At 50.6% G+C, this 20,887-nt stretch overlaps 2 protein-coding genes across 13 annotated transcripts in view; one reads left to right on the top strand and one right to left on the bottom strand.

The window, feature by feature from the left end:
- Positions 1–1,475: 1,475 nt before the first annotated feature.
- On the bottom strand, positions 1,476–11,479 carry POLH (DNA polymerase eta). The gene is made up of 10 exons (XM_075146728.1): positions 11,270–11,479; positions 11,028–11,162; positions 10,715–10,938; positions 10,112–10,281; positions 6,726–6,829; positions 5,533–5,652; positions 4,790–4,913; positions 4,059–4,124; positions 3,193–3,356; positions 1,476–2,331 (listed from the first exon to the last, which is right to left on the bottom strand). The coding sequence occupies exons 1-10, from the start codon at positions 11,404–11,406 to the stop codon at positions 1,476–1,478; spliced, it is 2,100 nt and encodes a 699-aa protein (XP_075002829.1). The 5' UTR covers positions 11,407–11,479.
- XPO5 (exportin 5) overlaps positions 4,120–20,887 on the top strand; it is a 38,572-nt gene continuing 21,804 nt past the window's right edge. For 6 of the 12 annotated variants that reach the window (XR_012673113.1, XM_075146720.1, XM_075146711.1 and 3 more), the window contains exons 1-14: positions 4,912–5,513; positions 11,625–11,830; positions 12,137–12,258; positions 12,903–12,975; positions 13,576–13,713; positions 14,026–14,208; positions 15,228–15,269; positions 16,158–16,184; positions 16,469–16,654; positions 17,857–17,933; positions 18,377–18,476; positions 19,876–19,959; positions 20,371–20,496; positions 20,736–20,826. Coding sequence is in view for 11 of the 12 variants with exons in the window: in XM_075146720.1 (XP_075002821.1) it covers positions 11,726–11,830; positions 12,137–12,258; positions 12,903–12,975; positions 13,576–13,713; positions 14,026–14,208; positions 15,228–15,269; positions 16,158–16,184; positions 16,469–16,654; positions 17,857–17,933; positions 18,377–18,476; positions 19,876–19,959; positions 20,371–20,496; positions 20,736–20,826 (1,354 nt within the window). In the remaining variant the exon portion in view is untranslated. Of the gene's footprint in view, positions 4,445–4,911; positions 5,514–11,624; positions 11,831–12,136; positions 12,259–12,902; positions 12,976–13,575; positions 13,714–14,025; positions 14,209–15,227; positions 15,270–16,157; positions 16,185–16,468; positions 16,655–17,856; positions 17,934–18,376; positions 18,477–19,875; positions 19,960–20,370; positions 20,497–20,735; positions 20,827–20,887 lie in introns of those variants that run through there. The other 6 variants (XM_075146719.1, XM_075146713.1, XM_075146717.1 and 3 more) reach the window with 4 other exon arrangements.

Here is a 20,887-nt window from a genome sequence, read left to right as displayed (position 1 = left end):
AACTGTGTTGTGAAGTATTAGACCCCCACTGACAGCGATGTAGCAGCTTCCCAGCACAGGCTGTCTGCTGGAAGGAGCAGCTCAACAGCTGCAAGTGGGATAGTGCAGTTCAGAAATGAAAGGGAAACAGCATGTGCAAATACAGCTGCACTTTGCATCATTATTGGCTGCCTGAAAGGCTCTCTCCCCCTGCTCAGGGAGGGGAAGCCGGCAGCTGATGAAACTCTCTGCAAAGTGTGTTTCCAAGCCCCACCCAGTGCTGCCTTGACGTGGCACATTCCTCCTCCTGCCCCAAGAGCCGAGTTCAAATTATCGGCAGCAGCACTTGTGGAAGAGGCCGGCGGGCTCCAGGCAGCTAGCGGTATAGCACGGAGCTGAGCCCTGCCGGGCAGCTGAGGGCAAGCGCATCTCTTGCCCTGGAGCCGGTCTCTCCCTCTCTCAGTGCCCGCTTGTCCCCTCCACCATATTTTGCTGTTGTAATTTGTGGAGCGCTGGGGCAGCCAGCGCTCTGATGTGAACTGTGGCCCAGAGAGCTGAACAAGTCATTTGGCAGAGCACGATCAAAACAGATACCTGTCATCAAGTTGCATATAGTATCACCCAGAGTGTGAGAAGGAGGAAAAATGTGGTTATGCACTCTTTCCACAATGGAGGAAAGCTTTCACAGAGGGCTGCGTGACTGGCATGTTTCCCATCCCTTCCATGAGGACTCTAGCAGTAGACTGTTTATGTCAGTAGCAATTATCAGGAACTGGTGCCGAGATTTCAAAAAGCCCAACAAAAAGTATGCCTGTGCAGCTCCAGCTTCCTCAAATCTTATTTGACAGGAGCAGTCTTTCTTGTGCACTCCAGAGCTGGTGATAACCATAACACAATGGACTGCTACACAGAGGGAATTGCCAAACCATCTATAACAAAAATCCTGATGGAGGGGGGAATAAAAATCAGTGTCTTCCAGGTAGAGAGGGGAGAAGGAACCACAGGACTAAGCTACCGTATGTAAGTTATACAGTAAGGGCAAGGTCTGCAACTGCAGTCAGAGGAGAACCACCATGAGGTGAAGGCTCCATACCAAGTGACTGGATAGGGGTTCAAGCGTAGGCTTGGCTGGAGATTCCCTGGGATAAGCCGCTGTGCTTATATTGCCTGCTTTTACAGTAGGAACAGAAAGCTGGAGAAACGGAATTACTGAGCAATGGAAATACCCATGGCAGGAGGTGTGGGTGAGAGTACAATGCAGCTTCTGGTAGCACCAAGCAGGCAGAGGCAAGCTAGCTGCCACCAGCTAAACTGGGTATGTCCAGCATCATACGCAATTCCCGAGTTCCAGTTCCTCTTAGACTTGGGGTAGAGATAATTTATTAGACTTTTCTGCATTAAAACGTGACAGGCAGTATAAAAACTTTTAACTGTATTTAAAAACACTGATTCTTTAAAAATACTGATTATCTCAAAACTCCCAGCATGGCTGGGAGTTAAGGAGGTAAGCGCTTAAAGAAAAAATCTAAAGTTCTTGTCACACCTTCTCTGGGACGTTTTGCACTAGATCCTGCTGGAGTCTTGGGCTTGTTTTTTGCCTTGGCAGGAGACCTGGAAGCTGCAGCCTTTGGGCTGGGAGCTGCTGCTGGAGCCGTGAGAGCGCTGGGCTCCAGGAAGGAGCTTTGCAGCTCCAGAGCAAAGTGGTAGTCCATGTGCTCTGGGAACTCCCACACCAGCACGAGCTGGCCACACTTCTCACAGCGTTGCTGGTCCCCTGGCGAGGCAGGAGGGAGTGGGACGAGCTCAGGAGAGGGTGGCAAATTCTGCTCATTCCCCTCCATAGCTGGCTCTAATTTCAGAAGGGTCCTGGAGCTCGGTGGAGTCGAGGGTGTTTGTGTAGCATCAGCCAGCGACTTCTCACAGGGAAGCCTCTTGTAAGGAGAAGTAGGGCTCCCATCTTTGGGGCTCCGCTTCACAGGGGACTCCAGGGACTGCACAGAGGCAAGTCCAACACCATCCCTCTCTTGGTGCTCTGGGGAGCTGGGCACAGGTGACTCTGCAGTGGTAGCAGCGGGCAGGCTGGTTGCTGCTGCTGTCTGCGACTCCTGCCTTTCTGCCGCCTTTTGGAAGAATGACTCAATAGCATTAGCTGGCTTCTGCCTAAGCTCTTTGCTTGGGCTCCTAAAGAACTTGACCCTGGGCCTCCTAGAAGACGTGGTGTTTTGGCTGGCGGTGGCAGTGCCATCAGCCTGGGTATCACTCGTCAGGAAGGTGGCAATGCCTGCAGAGAGGAGTGTGGCAGGCTCTGAGAACTTGTTTGCTGAGAGAAGCACTGATATGAGCGGTGGAGACCTGCAAAGGACAGACCAACATCAGCTCAGGCACCAGCCTGGGAAGCAAGAAGCCTTTTGAGGTAAGACTTTAAGCAACATAAAATGTTCACAGGCAGGGGATGGGGAACTGCAGTCCAGGTATCCGGCAGGGATGGGACAGATGTTTCCTCTGACTAAATGTTAGTATTGCTACCTCCAGAACAGAGTCTGACAGACATAGCAGACTGTGTTGGGCAGAGCAGAAAGCCTCTCCCCAGGACAGCACTTCCCAAAGGAAAGGGCACTGAAGCAGGGGCAGCCGGCTGCCAGCCTGGACTTCAGGCTGGAGCGGCTGTGAGACTCCCAGGCAAGGTGAGAGGGCCTTAAGGGAGCAGCACCCTTGTCAGAGCCTAACAGAAGGACCTTCTTGCCTTAACTATGCCTCAGTCTTCACTGCAGAGCAGGAGGAAGGAAGGAAGGAAGGAACATTGAATACAGGAGCTGTGCACCTTAGTTTTCCTTCCTGCCCCAACAGCCTCCTCCCAAAAAGCACCTTTGTCCTTAGGGGAGGAGGGCAAGGCCTAGCTAGCTTCTCCAGCCCAGTAGGGCAAGGTCTGCCTCACTCCAGCTGGACACCCCCCTGCAAGTACAATCAGCTCCAAGTACAGAAGTCAGAAGTGTCTTGCCAGAGGTGGGGCTAGGAAGAAGCCAGGCTCTCACAGCTGTCCTACCGCTAACAAGCGGAGGTCGCTGCACTCCACTGTGCGTGTGCTGGGGATCACTTTTCTTGCCAGTCGGCATAACACTCCCCTTCCTTTCTGTCAGGTCCCTGGCTCATCCTGCACCTCCTGCAGCAGAACAACCCCTGGCGGGGATGTGAACCGCTTCCTCCCACACTCACCAGGCCGCCTGGTGAGCCCCAGCCATGTTGCAGTTTTGGATGAGGGCAAAGGCATCGTTGCACATCTTCTGGGCATCATAGCGGGACAGAGCGCAAAAGCGCGACACCCGGGTGTCTCCCTGCATGCGGATGACCACCATCAGCTGCTTGGCCACTCGGTGGTTCTGCAGAGAGAAGAGGTAGCTGTGTTTCAAGCGACACCTGCAGGACAAGAGCAGGAAAGGCCGAGGAGACCGTCTCACTGCCCAGAACCCTGTACTATCAGCTACCACCTCCTGATGATGCCGCGTGACAGATGGCAGCTTGTCCTGCCTGGCCTGATCTCCAAGGGATGAGATACAGGACAGCAAGTGCTTGTACAGCTGTGCCACACAGGATGGGAAGCAGTTAGTCCTTGCTTTCCTTCAAAGGCCGCTGCGCACCTTTTCTTGCCCCCCCTGCAGCAATGAAGCTAACAGATTAATCTCACCCTGGCCTGCAGTCTATCATCCAGATTTGAGCATATGGCTTCCTCTCACAGCCCACAGCACAGGCAGAGCTGCATCAGCAAAGGGCTTACAAGGGAGCAGCAGCGCGGCAGGATGAAGGTGCGTTGGCTTTCAGGTCCCTGCATCCTAAAGCACGGGACAAGGACAGTCCTCGGCCCTGCAGTGTTCTGGGGCAAAACCATCCTTCCTGGCCGGGCTCCTGCACACCTCTTTGCGGGGAGCTTCTCAGCACACAGGCACACATCTGAGGGCGAGCAGATTTCCTCCCTCACTGCACACCACCCTCAGCCTCCTGCAAACAGCTCACGGTGCAAACGTGCTGCATGGCTTCCTGACGGCCAGCAGGGAGAACGCTGTTCCCGTGCCTCCCCTCCTTACCTGGCTCCTGTCCTTGATCAGTCTGGATTCCAGCTCCAAGGCCAGCTGCAGGAGCCAGTGTTGCACCTGGACAAAACAGCAGTAACAGACAGGTTGGGCCTCTGCTCACAGCACTGCCACCAGGCCAGCGCAACGCTCCGCACACCGGGGAATGCTGGAGGGGGATCAGACTGGAATGGACACAGACTATCACGAGGCCCCATATCTGGAGTACTCCTGGAGAAATCGGTCCAGGTGAGGATTCAATGCTGGAGGCAAGGCATTCTAGATACCATAAAAGTCCTGCAGCGTTACTACTGGACTTTGCCAAGTAATCTGGGTCCCCTGCCCTGAATCTCTCTTTGCGTCTCCCTACAGCTTTGTGTGAACCTCTCCCCAGCTAACAGGTAAGGTGCATCCTCCCTCTTTCTTTGGGCTAGTTACCTTCTTTCTAGCAACCGAGCCCTTGAAGCTTGGCACTGTGACTATCTTTTGAACAGCACAGGCCCACAGTTTTGCTCGTGGAAGTTACAACAAAGTTGGACCTCTTTGTGCAGGAGTTCATCAATGCATTTCTGTCAAATGGGGATTTCTGGGGCCCAAACCACCTCCTCCCACTGAGCCCCTAAGCCAAGTTTCAGGGCACCGTGACACAGAAAAGCAGCAGTTTTGCAAGCTAGTCTCAGCTTTTAGCGTTCTCATCTTCTGCAGTGCAAAGGCCAAGCCATGTGCTAGATGTAGACTTCTCCTACCTCCTTCTGCGTGGCCAGGGCTGTCCTCCCAGGGAAGTTCTTGCTGCAGCCAATGGACTGGGGCAGGTACCGGTTTTTGACAGGTTCATCTTCAATTCCTCTGCACAAGTCATAGAGCCAGGACCTGAAAGCCACAGAGGAAGCATGAGGTGAAGGCAGCCACAGACAGGCAGGCATCACTGGGCAGCAAGTCAGCCTTCTGCTGAGCCATGCTTTCAGCTCTGTGCAAGCTGTGACTCTGCCTTTCATCCCCAGCTCTGCAGTTGCAGCCGCAGCTGAACAGGCAGGCTTCCTTCAGGCCACAACTGCCTGTCAGCAGAACTCCTCCACCTCTTCTCCTGAACTGGCAACAGTTCACCAGTCTGCAGGGCACCCCAACCGCTGCTCTGGGCCCAGAAGTGGCATTTCAGGCTCCAGTCCAGCCTTGTAATTTTCTCTGTAATGAGACTGTCAAGCCTGCCTGCTTCCCAGCCTGCAGGGAGCCCTTCCACAGCTTGGCCCCATCCTTAGACACTGTAGAGGAAGGCAGAGGAGTTGGCTGACAGGCAAAACATTATCCTGGGGAGTGCCTGGGAGCAGGCAAGACTGGAGACCTGTTTGTGGGCCTGCCAGACCAATGCTTCTCAAAGATGTCACTGAAGTTTTACCTTTCAACCTTCCTAATCACAGCAGAACAACGTGTGACCGAAAGGAAGTCTCAGTTCCTGCCAACAGCCAAGTTGTGGTGAGTAGTTTATCATTACCCAGTTTTGTCTCCAAAGTGAGACTGGAGCTCTGTCTCACTGAACTGTGTCAGCTGCCCGATGTACTCTACTCCCAGGATGTCTGTGATAGCAGTGCCAAGCTTGCCTCCCAGGTTACGGCTACAGCAGAGAAAGAAAGAAAAAAAGAAAACACAAATGAAGCATCATGTGGAGACTATGCCAAGTCTTCTTGCAGCAGCTGTCCCTAGATCAGGACAGCTAGGAGCAGTCAGGAACTAGCAGGACAAAAGGGAACACTTGGTACATAACAGCTCTTCCGCTCATAGTAGAAGGACACATAGGAGTTGAAGTGGGAACTGCTCCTTGGCTCACTCAGTTTCAGTGCTTCTCCCTCAGCTCCATCTTCAAAACGTGATCCCAAACCACGCTCTGCAGAATGGCTCATATGCTCCCTGCTTCCTCCTACACAGACAGGACCCTTCCCCACACCCCCTTCCTCCATCCCTAGTGAGACGCTGAAGGCAGAAGGCAGCAGTGCAGGTCTGGAGAGCAGGACCAGGGATCCATTCCTCTGGAGCAGGGGTGCTGGTAACTCTTCCCTACACCAGGAAAAGTACTTGTGCACAGTGTGGATGCTCAAAAGCAAACCACATCTGCTCTCTGGGAACACAGTTCTGTCACTCACACTGGGGCACAGCTATGGCCTCCTTGCCCACAGTTGCTCCTGGCTTACACCTATGCACCCCAGCAGTCATCTTAAGCACAGCTCTACCCAGGGAAAGGCTGCCCACAGGATGCCAGTGGGCTCTTCGCGTGCGGTTCCCTCACTGGCAGAGCTGCAGTTCCCAAGCATGCTCCTCCTGAGCTGTTGCTCATGGGTGTGAAGGATTACAGGCAGGATTTCCTCTCCATTTCTTACAAGCATTGATGAGCAGTTACTGTGGAGCTGAAAGCCTCTGCTGGCTGCTATCAATTAGCATCAAATTGCTCTCTGCTGAAGTGGCCAGGAACAGTTTCCTACCCCCAGGTCACTTCAGTTCTGCTCACACAAGCAATGATGACAAACCAACAGGAGCAAGTACAACAACAATGAAGACAAACAGGGCTCTCCTCCTGATACAAGCCTGGATTGTGGAAGCACAGCACCAGCAGTTCAAATACATGCTTTTGCCACAGAGCAGCTCAGCCTGAGCCCCAAGCTGCACAAAAGCAGGCAGCTCCCCAATACTTACATATTGCTGACGGGCAGTTGGCTGAAGAGCTGCGGGACAAATCGCGAAGATACTAGCGTCTGGCGGTTGGGCTTGTTTAACCCACAGGCCAGTTTTGCCAGTGTCTGTAACACAGAAGAGGGTGGAAACCCCGTTATTACAAACTTTGCACTGACTTTATTGTGACTCTACCTAAAGGCTTGTGCTGTGTCACCTCTAAGAGCTGCCTTTGGAATAGGAAGGACATGCAGGTTGCACCGTTGCTTGCTCCCAGGTAGTACCCACCTTGGGACTTGGCATGCACTGGCTGGGTACTCTTGAAAGCACTGCTGCTTCCAGACTTCTAGCTCTGCAAAGGGCTGGACTCCTGCTCCAGGCAGCTTAGGGGATCTGGGTCTATCACCTGTTCTGCTTGGCTTAGTTTTCCATCAGGCAGCATGCTAGAGCTTCCAGAGCATCCCCATAATCCTCCCCAGGCTATTTCTCTCACTATATCTTGCTCCTTCATCTTCTGTGTTTATCTTGCTTTTTCTCAATGTCACTACTTTAATCTTCTCTCTGCGAGGTCCACAGCAGCACAATGCTGCAAAAGGAAATCTGCAAAATACAGAATTGCTAGCCTGGAAGGGATGTTCTCTAGCCTATCTGCTATACAGCTTCCCCTCCCACTCTAATCTACCACAGGATACACAGACCAGCTTGAAATACGTTTAGCTGGCTGTTTGGGGTTTTTTTGAACAAGTCTAATAATTTCCTCTTTCACTGCTTTACCACACATCCTATAAGTAAGCAAAATTTCTTTCCTGCCTATTGAGCTATGATCTTTATTAACAACAATACATTCTCACTCTCTTCTAGACAAAGCAGATCACTTTCCTTCAACTTTTCATATCCAGTCATTTTCCAGATGTCCAATTATTGTTATTCTTGTTTCACTAGAGACTCTTCCAAGTTTACCCACACTGTTCATAAAGTGAAGTGCTGCAAGCTGAACCAATCACTGAGACTTCATGGGGAGAAATAATTTACTACTTCTGACACCTTCTCTAATCTGCACATGCTGAAACAGGATTTGCCATTTCTACAAGAGCACTCACATTACTGACTCATCCTGCTGCTTGTCCACAGTAACTGCAGGCTACTTCCTGACTTACTGCGACTTAGCCAAAAGCCTGCTGGTTGCTTTTTTCCTATGAACCACAAAAACAGTCAGTGAGGAGCATAAGAAGCACTGCTTGGTGATTTCAGACTGTTTCTGGGCTTTTCTAAGCCCAGAATTTTCAGCTCTGATTTCATCTCCCAGAACTCTCACAGCCCAGGCCTGAGCCCCATCTGTGATTAGCATCACCTGAATTCCTGCAGCTGTTCCCTCTCTATAGGCTTCAGTGAAAATATTGGCTCTTAGCAGACCTCAGACAGGTCCCCCCAGGATCCCACTCTAAACATCCCAATTTGAGTGCAACTCACTGAACAAAATCATTATGGAAAATGATAAGATTTTCTTCAGCTAGATGCCCTTCAGACAACCTCAGTCATGTTGTGTTTTGCTAGGGTGTCATCGTCAGCTCAGGCAACTCAGGGTGAGGTGCGTTAGAAACCTTAAGGTCAACACCTCACATCTGCAGTCTCCCCTGTACATCAGGCCACTTATGCTATCAAAGAGGGCACATAAATGGGTTGGGCATGAGTGATTCTTGATAAAACCATGCTGTTATCCTCCAAGTGCTTCCAAATAGCTCATTCAATTATTTGGTCTCATTTATCAGCTGGGTTCCTGGTGTACCCTAATGAGTTAGCTCACTAGAAAGAAAAGTCCCTCAGGAGAGTTTTCTTCAGGAAAAACATGAGCTTAAAGCAGGTAACCTCCACCTTGAGTTTTAAGCAACAGTAGCTGTAGCCAGGGAATGGGTTTTACTGACACAAATTCCCAGCGACTTGGAGGAAGAAGAATACCAGTTTGGGGCACTGAGGTGAGTCAGGTTGCTTTTCCTCTTTCTGGTCAATCAGCCTTTACCCCTGCTGGCCGCGCTTTGGGTGATGCTCAGCCAGCTGCTGAGAGCAGCCACAGAAGCACTTCGTGCATGACAGCAGCTGTAGAAACAAACGGACTTTGATGCTGCAGCTAGAGAGGGTTTCCTGCTGGGTGAAATGCAGAGTGCTTTACTGAGAGCACCTAGCACTCGTTTCCTTCTTTGCAGAAAGGGTTTGTACCTGCAGAGGTGAGCTGGCTGTGGAAGCACACTGTAGTGTGTTCTGCACAGCCACATGTAGGCTCTGGTAATCTCTGCATTGTGCTTGCTGGTACAGATATACAGTTCTTCAGGGACTGCACAGTACGTCATAATTTCCTTACTCCCTTTTAAGAAAGAAAAAAAAGGAAGAATGCTGGCATAGAAAATGGAAGCTGGGAGAAGCTGCTAGGGATAGCAGGGATATTCTCTGTTATTCTTGATTAAAGAGAGCAAAAAGACAAATTGAACATCCCTTCCACTGGAAATTTCTACACCAGTGATCTTCCTCAGCTAGCTCATTTCTGTCTCACAGTCTGCTCTAGTTTCAAGGTGAGCCGGTGTAGAACTAGCTCCAGTACCTGTGTACAGCTGGTAATAGTTCCAGTTGCTTCTGCTGCAGTCTAAGGTGAAATTTATCTTCTCTAAGTTCCAAAATATCCATTTAGTCTTTATCCTCTTTTTAGTCAGAGCCTGCATTTTTAAAGTCATAACTGTACAGATAAGCCCCTTGTTTCATTCTTTGCAAAAGTGCTAGGCACTCGTAATAAACAACTGCATTTCACCCAGCAGGAAACCCTCTCTAGCTGCAGCATCAAAGTCCGTTTGTTTCTGCAGCTGCTGTCATGCACGAAGTGCTTCTGTGGCTGCTCTCAGCAGCTGGCTGAGCATCGCCCAAAGCGCGGCCAGCAGGGGTAAAGGCTGATTGACCAGAAAGAGGAAAAGCAACCTGACTCACCTCAGTGCCCCAAACTGGTATTCTTCTTCCTCCAAGTCGCTGGGAATTTGTGTCAGTAAAACCCATTCCCTGGCTACAGCTACTGTTGCTTAAAACTCAAGGTGGAGGTTACCTGCTTTAAGCTCTCATTTTTTCCTGAAGAAAACTCTCCTGGGGGACTTGAAACTCTTTTCTTCCTAGTGAGCTAACTCATTAGGATACACCAGAAATCCAGGCAGTAAATTCATTGAGTGCTGACTCCATAGGCCACATATCTGGGAAAAAAACTCCTCCCCTTCCCAGATGTCCTATCATTTCCCTGAAGGTGTGCTCACACATGGCTGCATTCCCCACTCAGTTCGTCTTCTATGGGAGACTTGGAAGAGTGCATAGGAGAGCGTTTACAGCACACTCTGACTCTACTACTTGGAAGAGATCAGGCTGATGTGTTACACACATACCTTGTTGTGCGAAATCCCAGCTGAACACCTGAAACCAGTGGCTGCTTCTACAGCCACCCTAATTTCTTCCACAATTACTGCACCCATGGTCAGCTGCAGGTCAGGACAATCAGGGTTATCAAAAGACAGTGATGCCAGCCATTCATGCAAGCCACGTTGCCGCAGCTCCTCTAGAAAAGAGACACAAAGGGGATCAACGTGGGCATTTCTTGCTGGCAAGAGCCCGGCAAAGGGACCGGTAGCATCAGCCAGCCCCAGCCAACAGCCACATGCTTCTGTAACTGCGTGCCAGCAGCAAGGACGAGAGGTAGGCACCTTAAAAGCCATTCATTGCGGAAAACATAGATCCCATTTACCACGACCTTGCTTCGGGGGAGATAAAGCAGCCCACCCTCTACCGCTGTTGACGTACAGGGAGTGTTACCGATAGAGCGGGAGAGGGACAGCACAGGGGGCCCGGGGGTGGCAGCACCGGGCTCCTTTCTCACTGCGTTGTGCGGGCCTCAAAGCAAAGCCGTTAGAGCCGCCCCGCCGCGGTATGCCAAGCGCCGGCCCCGGCGCCCGAAGCCCCGCGGGGCCACCCGGGGCCGGGTCGGTGCGTACCCTTCCCGCCGGGCTGGGGGCCGGGGCCGGGGCCGGGGTCGTCGGGCAGCCCCTGCACGAAGGTGGTGGGCAGCAGGGCGGCCGCCAGGGGGTGCCCCCGCAGGGCTCGCAGCCGCTCCCGCGCGCTGCCCGTCAGGTCCAGGTACGCCTCGTCGATGCTGGCCCGCTCGATGGCGGCGAAGCGCGACAGCACCTGCATCACCTCCACGCTGGCCTCCCGGTACCTGCCGGGCGGCGGGTACAGCCTCAGCCGCCGCCCCGTGTAAGGCGGCCCCCGCCGCCACCCCCCGGCCCGATCCCCGGCCCCGCTCACCGGGTGAGGTCGGCCTTGCCCCGCGCCTGAGGCACCCGCGCCAGCGCCAGCTCGGGGCACAGCGCCCGCGCCTCCGTCGCCCACATCCCGCGGGACACGCCGAAGGCGCGCGCCTCGTAGCTCACCGCGATGATCCTGCAAGACACGGAGGGCAGTGCAGGGCGGGCAGGGCCCAGCCCGGCCCCGCGGGGAGGGGTGCAAGGGACCGGGGCCGCGGCTGGCCCGGCGGCGGCGGCACCTACCCGCCGCCCTGCCACTCAGTGTACTGCACCACGGCGCAGGGGCGGCCGCGCAGCTGCGGGTCGAGGCGCTGCTCCACCTGCATGAAGAAGCAGTCCATGTCCACCAGGGCCACCACGCGCTCCCGCCCCCGCGACATCCCCCCGCTGGCACCGCCGCCACCTCCCGCCTGCCCGACTGACTGACCGCCCGCCCGGCGGGGTGGGGCGCCCCGCCGCGCCGCGCCGCCTCCCGGGAGCCGTAGTCCCCCGCGCGGGGCACGCCGGGAGTTGTAGTTCTCGGGATGGTGGTGCCACGACTGTGCGCGGCGCATGCGCCTTCCCCCCAGCTCCTTTCTCCCTCCCCCTTCCCCCAGAGCACATGCGCAGAGCCGCAGCGGTGCCGCGCGTGCGCCGCGTGCCGGCCGCCCCCTCCTCTCGCCCGTCGGTGGCCGGTGGCGCGGGCCCGCCGCCGCCGCCATGTCCGCCGAGCAGGTGAGCAGCCTCTGCGAGCAGCTGGTGAAGGCGGTGACGGTGATCATGGACCCGGCCTCCACGCAGCGCTACCGCCTGGAGGCGCTCAAGGTACCTGGCCGGGGAGGGGAGGCGCCGGGCTCCGGCCACGCGGGTGCCCCGTCCGCACGGCCCCGGGGCCCGCTGGGGCTCGGCGGGCGAGAGGGGGGGCGGGCCAGCGCTGGGCAGCCCCCGAGGCGCTGGGAGTCGTCAGCAGGCGGGGAAGGCGGCGGGGGCTGCGCCTGCGCGGCGCTGAGGGGATCGGGCGGCCCCCCGCCGGCGTGCTCCCCGAGGGGTTGGGGCTGCCCCCCCGCCCCGTTACCGGCCGCCCCGTGCCCGCTCCTGTGTTTTAACTGTGTGTCCCCGGTCCTTTCCCAGTTCTGCGAGGAGTTCAAGGAGAAGTGTCCCATCTGTGTGCCTTGCGGGCTGAAGCTGGCGGAGAAGACGCAGACGGCCATCGTCCGGCACTTCGGCCTGCAGATCCTGGAGCATGTGGTCAAGTAAGGCAGCTCGTCCCGCCGCCTGCGCCCCGCTGCCACGCAGCCACTGGCGTGGGTTCTGCTCCCTTTCTGGCACCTCCCGCTTCAGGGAGGAACTTTAAGGACGCAGAGAGTCTCTTCTGCAGCAGAGGACAGTTGCTGTCCTGCGCTGTTTCTTTCCTCCTCTGTAAAAGAAGGAGAGGAGAAAATGGCTTTCAGGCATGTTGGGAAGGTTAATTCGCCGAGCTCTAAGACATGTTGACATCGCAAGATGTAAGTAAGCACACAGGGTTATCAGTAGGTCTTTGCAGCGTTCTCTGTCATTAGCCTCATGCTAACAAAGAGACTTTGTATTAGTTCAGTTCTGAGATTCCTCTCTCTGCCGCCTCTACAGACCTGATGCTTTGTGCTTTTGCTGCTGCTTCTCATGTCTGTTGACTTCAGTGGTGCACGCCCATTTGCCAGCAGCAGTTTTAACTCGGCCTTTTCATTAAGGGATTGGGCACTGGCAGAGTCAATGAGCTGTAGTGTCTCTCTTTAGTTTTGGTAAAGAAATGATGGTTCATTGAGAATCAAGTCAGAGATCTTTATAAATGTTTTGACTTGGTGTCCTTTTTGTTTCTCTCTTTCCCTTTTTTTTTTTTTTTTAAAACTCTTTCAAACAGGTTCCGCTGGAACAATATGCCTCGCCTGGAAAAAGTTTATCTAAAGAACAATGTCATGGGCCTCATATCCAGTGTAAGTACCTTCTACCCCAGACTGTTCTCTGAAACGTGATTCTCTCACTTGGAGACAGAAAATGGGAACGAAAGGAAAAAAGCCTCCAGTTAATTATCACAGAGAACCTGAATTCAATTTTGCATTTCATTACTTTCTTGCTGTGCATCCCTGGTTGTTCCAGTGCTTTTCTCTGTCTTGTAGTCAGGTCAATAACCATGTCATCTCACATGGCAGGAAGTTGTGAGGCTTGTATAACATATATCAGGTACTTCTTCTGTTAGGAGGAAATTCAGTAAATATGGATGTTCTTATCCTTTGCAAGAATACTACAGTCATTATCTTAGTCGTGTTTTCTCTATCGTTGTGATTGCTCTCATGATCAGGTGACCTTTTGAGGAAAATCCTTTTGGTTCCCAAAGTTTGCTAGCTATGGATGCTTGGGAGTGTAGGAGTGTCATCCAAGGTAGCTGGGATGAAGAGCTGCCTGATGTTGTGTTTTGTTTTGTTGTTTTTAATTTGTGTGGTTTAGAATATTTGCAACCACTGTGCTTCCCAGGTCAGGATTATAAATGACTTATGTTTGCTGTTTTATATAACTCTGCCTCCCTTCTATCATAGGGAACTCAAAGTATTCTGGAGGAGGAAAGTCACATTAAGGATGTTCTGTCTCGCATTGTGGTAGAGATGATCAAGCGCGAATGGCCTCAGCATTGGCCTGACATGCTAAAGGAGCTGGATACCCTCTCCAAGCAAGGGGTATGAAACACACCTGCCTGTTCTCTTCTGCATGCTAATAGTATGTGTTTCAGTCTTCCATCATCCTGAGGAAAGCCTAACTCACTAATGGTCAGGTGAGACAGGCTGATGATGGACTCAAAAATCCCTGTAAGATTAAGTTATTCTAGGAGATTATTTTAGCAGAGAGAGGGCCTCCTCCTGTCTTGTTTTCCCAAGGTGTGACTTGTATCTTCATGCATGCTCACTTTCTCTCTACGTCACTGAGCTAGCCTGTAGAGATTTTGATGTTTGAACTGTGCTGATGGAGCGTATTTCATTTTGGGACATCAGGAAACTCAGACGGAACTGGTGATGTTCATCCTCCTACGTTTGGCAGAGGATGTGGTGACTTTTCAAACTCTGCCTACCCAGCGACGACGAGATATCCAGCAAACCCTCACCCAGAACATGGAGAAGATCTTCAGCTTCCTACTAACTGCCCTGCAGCAGAACGTCAACAAGTACAGACGCATGGTAAGAGTCTCTTTTCCTTGGGTTCAGTCAGTGCTGGAGGCGTTTAGGAATTAGGATACAACTCGCAAGTTGTTGGGGAAGCAAGTGCAGAAACTGTCTGAAATCCGTTGGTGTTGCTGTGGGGTAGGGATCTGCTCTGGCCTGGGAAGCCAGTGCTCATCAGAGAGACTGAACACACAAGGTTGATAGGGTTAGTGTTGATAGTTTGGATTTGCTAGTGTAAATGGCTTGAGTGGATGCGTGCCTCATCCGTACTGTTGGAATGCTGCGCTGACACTAGGGGTGTACGGCTTAGCAAAACTAAGGTGTGGTTGTGGCAGAAAAGGGTAGAGTTGGGGTACTTTAGGTAACACACAGTGGTGAAGAGATGCTGTCCTGGGCTCGCATCTGCTCTCTTACGCTGCAGTGGTGTCTTTGTGGTGATGCACCAAAATGCATGAGTTTTTGATGTCTCAGCATTGCATCTGGGCTTCTCTGGTCCTCTTCTCTGAGAGCTCAGATCAGGAAGCCCTTTTTTGTCAAGTTGTGGTGAGGAATGCTCTTCCTTTTTGTGTAAAGAGACTTCTTTCCTGAATTCTTACCTAGAGTCAGAGATGTGCAGATTGGTCAAGGTGGATGGTGAAGACAGGTCTCTACCCCAGTTTGTTCCTGTGAGAAGGAAGTGGATTTGAGGGTGAAGCACAATTGGGAAACCAATCTAGAAATAAGTTGCTTAGGTGTATCTCTTGTTCTTTTTTTCTGTGAATTAAAATCCGGAGTTACACTAAATGTGAAACTGGGAGGCAATGAAAAACCCTCTTCTACCTGACTTCTGTTCATTTTCCTGATGCACTGACAGGCTGAGCAAACCCACCTGTAGAGCAGACAGTTCTCTATGCAGTTCATGGTGGTGGGTGGGAGACCCTGGTGCATTTTGTAGTCTGGTTGAAATGCATTTCCAGGTAAGGTTTGAATTGCAATGCTTGAGGCTCTGAAGTGTGGCTGCTTCTGCTAACGGTGGAATCTTTCTGATTGGCAAGGTTGGAGCACCCCAGGAACAAGAAGCCCTCACCACTCCACAGGTTAGCAGATCTTTGGGATGTTTGTGCATAGGGTAAATTCTGAGGGTTGGGCGTTCAGTTACCTGTCTGCACACTGAGAGTGGGGGAGATGATGGAGACTTCCCCAAGATCATAATAATCTGCAGTGCTTATAAGTATGCAGTTCTGGTATGGTGGCTCAGTTGTTAAATGTTTGGGACACAACCAGATTGGCTTAAAATCACTGCACTGAACACATTGATGGAGAGATTTTCCAAACCAAAACCTTGCAGCAGAAAGAAATGCTTGTGGTATCTTTGCATCTGAAAAACAAATCAAACCTGAGTGTCTGAGGGACTCGTTTGCATTAGTAAAAAAAGATGGTGCAAGCGGTGCATTGCTGCTGTTAATTGTTTGGAACTGGGAGTCAGGCTGTAAGCTCTTGTCCCAGCTCTCTCTCCCCCAGCTTTTCTGACCAGGGACAAATCACTTACCCTTTTCAGACATCAATCTCAGTACATAAAAGCCACCAGCATCTTTCAGAGTCTGACTTTTGAATGTAAGATGCTCTAAAAGATGAAAAGTTTCTTCCCTGGAAGCTTCCAGGAGCACCGAAATGCGTTTCCTTCTTGTCCCCTGTGTCTCCCTGGTGTCTGCTGACTGGAGTGTCATCTTTTGGATGAGAAGGAAATTGTGGCTTAACTTGCAATTCAAAGTCCTGTTGTCTTACCTGCCAGGGGGCTGCGGAAGTGGTTATGATGGCTGCAGCAATGTTCTGAGCGGGGAGACTGTGTTGCAGCCTCTTTCACTAGGGAGCTGTTCTCTGGAGCTGCTTCTGGCTGTGTTCTCGAGAATAAGCCTGTCCAGCAGTGGCTGGGTGGAAGTGTGTGCTGTAGCTGCTCACTTACCATCGCTTGTTTTCTTTTCCAGAAGACTGATCTGGCTCAGGAACCAAAGGTGAGTGGAGCTATGCAGGAATTAGTGCATTAGTCATTCTTAAGACCAGGGCTGCTTAGAACTAGGCTTTTCCCAGGCCTTGGAGTGTATTACCTGCAGTTCTGATTTACAGATGGATTTGTTCACCCGTAATACAAACTCCTTGAGAAGAGAGAAGTGAAGGGTTCAAGTCTCTCACTCTCTCAGGGTGGTTCCTGGTATTGTTCTTCCAGGGAATGGATGGCTTTAGATGGGAATTGGTGTTTCTCTCTGGCTCTGACCTTTTGCATCCTCTCTGTTCACAGGCCCAGGCAAACTGCCGCGTGGGAATGGCAGCACTCAATACCTTGGCTGGCTACATTGACTGGGTGGCCCTGAGCCACATCACAGCAGACAACTGCAAGCTCTTGGAGATGTTGTGTCTGCTCCTAAATGAGCCTGAGCTCCAAATAGGAGCAGCAGAGTGTCTCCTGATTGCTGTCAGCAGGAAAGTGAGTTCTTCCTCCTCAGCTCCTCTGGCTCCCCTTTTGTCCTGGTTTCGGCTGGGGTAGAGTTAATTTTCTTCCTAGTAGCTGGTATAGTGCCATGTTTTGGATTTAGGATGAGAATAATGTTGATAACACACTGATGTTTTAGTTGTTGCTAAGTAGTGTTTACATAGTCAAGGACTTCTCAGCTTCCCATGCTCTGCCAGGTGCACAGGAAGCTGTGAGGGGGCACAGCCAGGACAGCTAACCCAACTGGCGAACGGGGTATTCCATACCATATGACATCACGCTCAGTATATAAGCTGAGGGGGGAGTTGGTTGGAGGGCAACGATTGCTGCTCAGGGGCTGGCTGGGCATCGGTTCGTGGGTGGTGAGCACTTGCATTGTCCATCACTTATTTTGTATCTATCATCATTATCATTGTTTTCACTTCCTTTTCTGTTCTATTAAACTGTCTTTATCTCAATCCACAAATTTTACTTTTTTTTTTTCTATTCTCTCCCCCATGCCACCGTGGGTGGGGAGCGAGTGAGCGGCTGTGTGGTGTTTAGCTGCCTGCTGGACTAAACCACACCACCTTTGTTTTCCTCCTATTCTCCTATATAATTCTTCAGATTGAGCAATGATATCTTTGCCTTTTTATTTAAGAAACAAAATTCAAATTTGCCTGCTTATATTAATGATATTTAGTGTGAATGTCATGCCAGCACAATACATACAGCAATTGTTGGAACCCTCTCCAACTTCTGTGCTTGCCTCTCCTTGCAGTTTTGAAGTTGGAGATCCCTATTGACTTTTTTCCCCCCACTTTCTATAACTGTGAAGTGGGAAATATGACACTAGCTGTGTCATCTGGCAGCTCAGAGAAATGACAGCAGGATCTAAACAGGTGATTTGACCCATACGTTCACGAGCAGCTTACTGTCAAGGCTGAGTGTTTATCAGCTGCCTTTAAGTAACTAGCCAGGTCTGCCGAGAAGAAGAGTTAAAGTCTCAGGATCAGTTTTTTGGTGGTGGGATTGCTTGGAGAAATTTTTTGAGATCAGGAATATCTTAGATTTTTTGGCAAGTTTTTACTGAAATAATTTGTGGACTGTAAGCCCCTCCCCAGATAGAAGGACAACTGGGGATCTCCTAATTTAACTTGCAGGTGGAAATAAATAGTTATATTCTAATTGAGGCATTTGGCATATTTTACACATAGGGTAAGCTGGAGGATCGGAAGCCTCTGATGGTCTTGTTTGGAGACGTTGCCATGCACTACATTCTCTCTGCTGCCCAGTGAGTACCATCCTGCTGCTGTAATTTCACACAAAACTGCATACCAATGACTTTGTAGATGTGATTAAAGATATTGCTGCTTAACTGCAAGAAGCTGGGACTGGGTTAGGAGAGAACAAAACCACCATTTCTTTTGCAAAACCTGAAAAACTGCAAGTTTTTTCAAATCCCATAATTGAAGGACACAGTGGTGTAAATATCACAGCTTCCCCAGCTTTCTCCTTTAGCCCGAAACTGATCAGGAGAGACTCTTTCAGAGAGGCAATTTCAGAGCTTTTGAATGCCAATAAAGCAGTGCTTCTTGATAATAGCAAAGAAAATCCCACTGCAATAAAATCAAATTGCTCTAGTCCTCTTTTAATCTACAAGATAGATAGCAGTGTGCCTGTTACCTACAGCGTGAGTAATTGTGATCCTGTTTTTTCCCTTCCCCTCATTCCCAGGACAGCAGATGGAGAAGGCCTGATGGAGAAGCACTATGTTTTCTTGAAGAGACTTTGCCAAGTTTTGTGTGCATTGGGCAGCCAGCTATGTGCGTTGCTAGTAAGTCTCTACTAATACCAGCAGCAACCCTGGCAAGGCTAGTTTTTAGGGCTGGAGGTGAGGCAACTCTGAGCTAAGGTAGGACCAGGGTTCTCTCTGCACGTTTGGTAGCCGTAGGGTTCTCTCCATGCATTTGGTAGAGGCAGAAAATGGCTCTGCTTGCAAGTGGGATAACTGTATCCTGCCAAGTCATAGGAATGTAGAATGGGGGGACCCTGACTGATTCCAGACCTCTGCTGTCATCTAGAATCATCTCCTATAACCTCTGTAAAATGCTGAAGCTTTATCAAAAATTAGTCAAGTTTACTGCTATACTGGAAGCCTTTTAATTTTCCCTGTTAAAAATAACTCAAAGAGTATACCTGTTCGTTCTTCTACCAAGGTTCTCTCAAGCTGAAAGAAGAAACAGGTTTTGTTCCTGCTGTTCATCTTTCCGATGCTTTGTGTCAATGTTGAGATGAATGATACTTTGCATGCCGTGCTGGCTGCTGAACTCTTGCTCCCTCCGTTCAGCACAGTGCTTCTACAGAAAGGAAGGCAGACCTGTTGAGAGATGCTGTTCGTGGGAAGACTGAGGCAGCCAGCGTGTGCAAGTGATAGAGCAGAGTAAATTCTCACAGGGAGGGAAGTTAAAAAAACCCTTTGAGAATTTATCCTTACAAAGAATGGACAGCAAAGTGTGTCTTACTACTTTCAGTGACTTCACTTGCTGTTAGGCAGTGGGAGCTGTTAGTCCGTAATGAAGTAATGAAATGGGGATTTGAGTCCTCTCATCCAGATTCACTCGAGAGAGGCAGAACTGAGCTGTACAGCTCCAGAACAGGGATCTTGAGGGCACCAGGTCATATTATGGTTAATGAAGAGCAGCAAAACCTTGAATTTATGGCTCTGGGTAAAACTTATTTTCCTGACGAACTTCCCAGAAAGTTACTGATAAGAGATGCCCATATATTAAACGCAGGAAACATTTGGAGGAATGGGAGTGAAGTCATCTGGGTGTATTTGCTTGTAAAATTCTGCAGTCTGCAATTGAGAATTGCATCCACCTCGGTACTGCTGGGTGGGCTTGACCCAATAGAAGTAAAATTGTGACTCGTGCAGCAGCACCAGTGGTTATGAATTTGGTTTTAACGGAATTCCAGTATCTGAGAAGTTACCCTTTTCTCTTGAATGAGGGTGGTGCTGTCTCCAGTACCCCCAGGCTGTCAGCAGAACTCGCTGCTACTCAGACTGTACTGCTTTCAGAAAAAATCGCAGTTGTTCAGTGTTTTTCTTTCTGCTCCTTTAAAGTCTGTGGCCTTGGATGTAGCGCTCCTATTTTACCGAGAGACATACCACTTGTGAGCCCAGTGTGACATATATTTAGTATTTTGTCTGAAATTGTTTGTCTTCCTAATAGGGCTCAGATTCTGATGTCGAAACGCCAACCAACTTTGGAAAATACCTTGATTCATTTTTAGCCTTCACAACCCATCCCAGCCAGGTATGTAAAGGGCTGAAAGTCTCGTGTATGTCTGTGTAAGAATGTGTGAACGTGTAATTAAACTAATCTATAGAAGACTGCAGAAAGCTGCCAAATACTGCTTTCCAGGCTCTCCATTTCAGCTGAAGACCTGGAAAGCAGGGTGGTTTCTCCTCCATTACCACTCCACTAGGAACAGTGCCTGACACAGAGGTGCTGAGTAGAAAGTGCAGAATTTGCAATCAGTCCTATTATTTACTTAAAGATTTTTGGCGTTCTGGAAGTTTGGGTTGAGCCTGCAAGGTGCCTTGGACTCAATCGAATAGTCAGTATAATTCTATTGCTTTCTGATAGCAACTCTTAATGTTAGCAGTGGAGATTCCAGCGCTGAAATCCTTCTTTGTTCCCCTCTTTTCCCTCTTCTCCCCCCAGTTTCTGCGCTCTTCCACCCAGATCACGTGGGGAGCCCTCTTTCGGCATGAAGTTCTGTCTCGTGACCCCTTGTTGCTGGCTATGATTCCCAAGTATCTCCGTGCATCTATGACCAACCTAGTGAAGGTATGTGGGAACTGTGACCAGATAGGTGTGAGAAGGTGAACATGGCCTGTGGATCGTGGGGGAGAAACTACATTTTTAGTGTGTCTGCCACAGACATGATATCTAGGCCGCTGAGCAAACAGCTTGCTTTCAACATTTCACTGTCTGTTCCTTGCCTTCAGTCTTCATCTCCTTGAAGCTGGTGTTAGCTGTGATAGGTGACTTCTCTTCCTTCCTGACCTTGTCCGCTCTGTCTCCAGGTGGGCTTTCCCTCGAAAACAGACAGTGCTAGTTGTGAATACTCCCGCTTTGATTTTGACAGTGATGAGGACTTCAATGCCTTCTTCAACTGTAAGTTGCCATCACCTTGTGTGGAAGCTGTTGTCGGTATTTTTTCTCTTACTTGCAGTTG

Source organism: Calonectris borealis, chromosome 3, assembly GCF_964195595.1.
Source record: "Calonectris borealis chromosome 3, bCalBor7.hap1.2, whole genome shotgun sequence".
NCBI lineage: Eukaryota > Metazoa > Chordata > Aves > Procellariiformes > Procellariidae > Calonectris > Calonectris borealis.
Note: the sequence above shows the minus strand (reverse complement) of the source record. Positions and strands in the feature narration are given on the sequence as shown.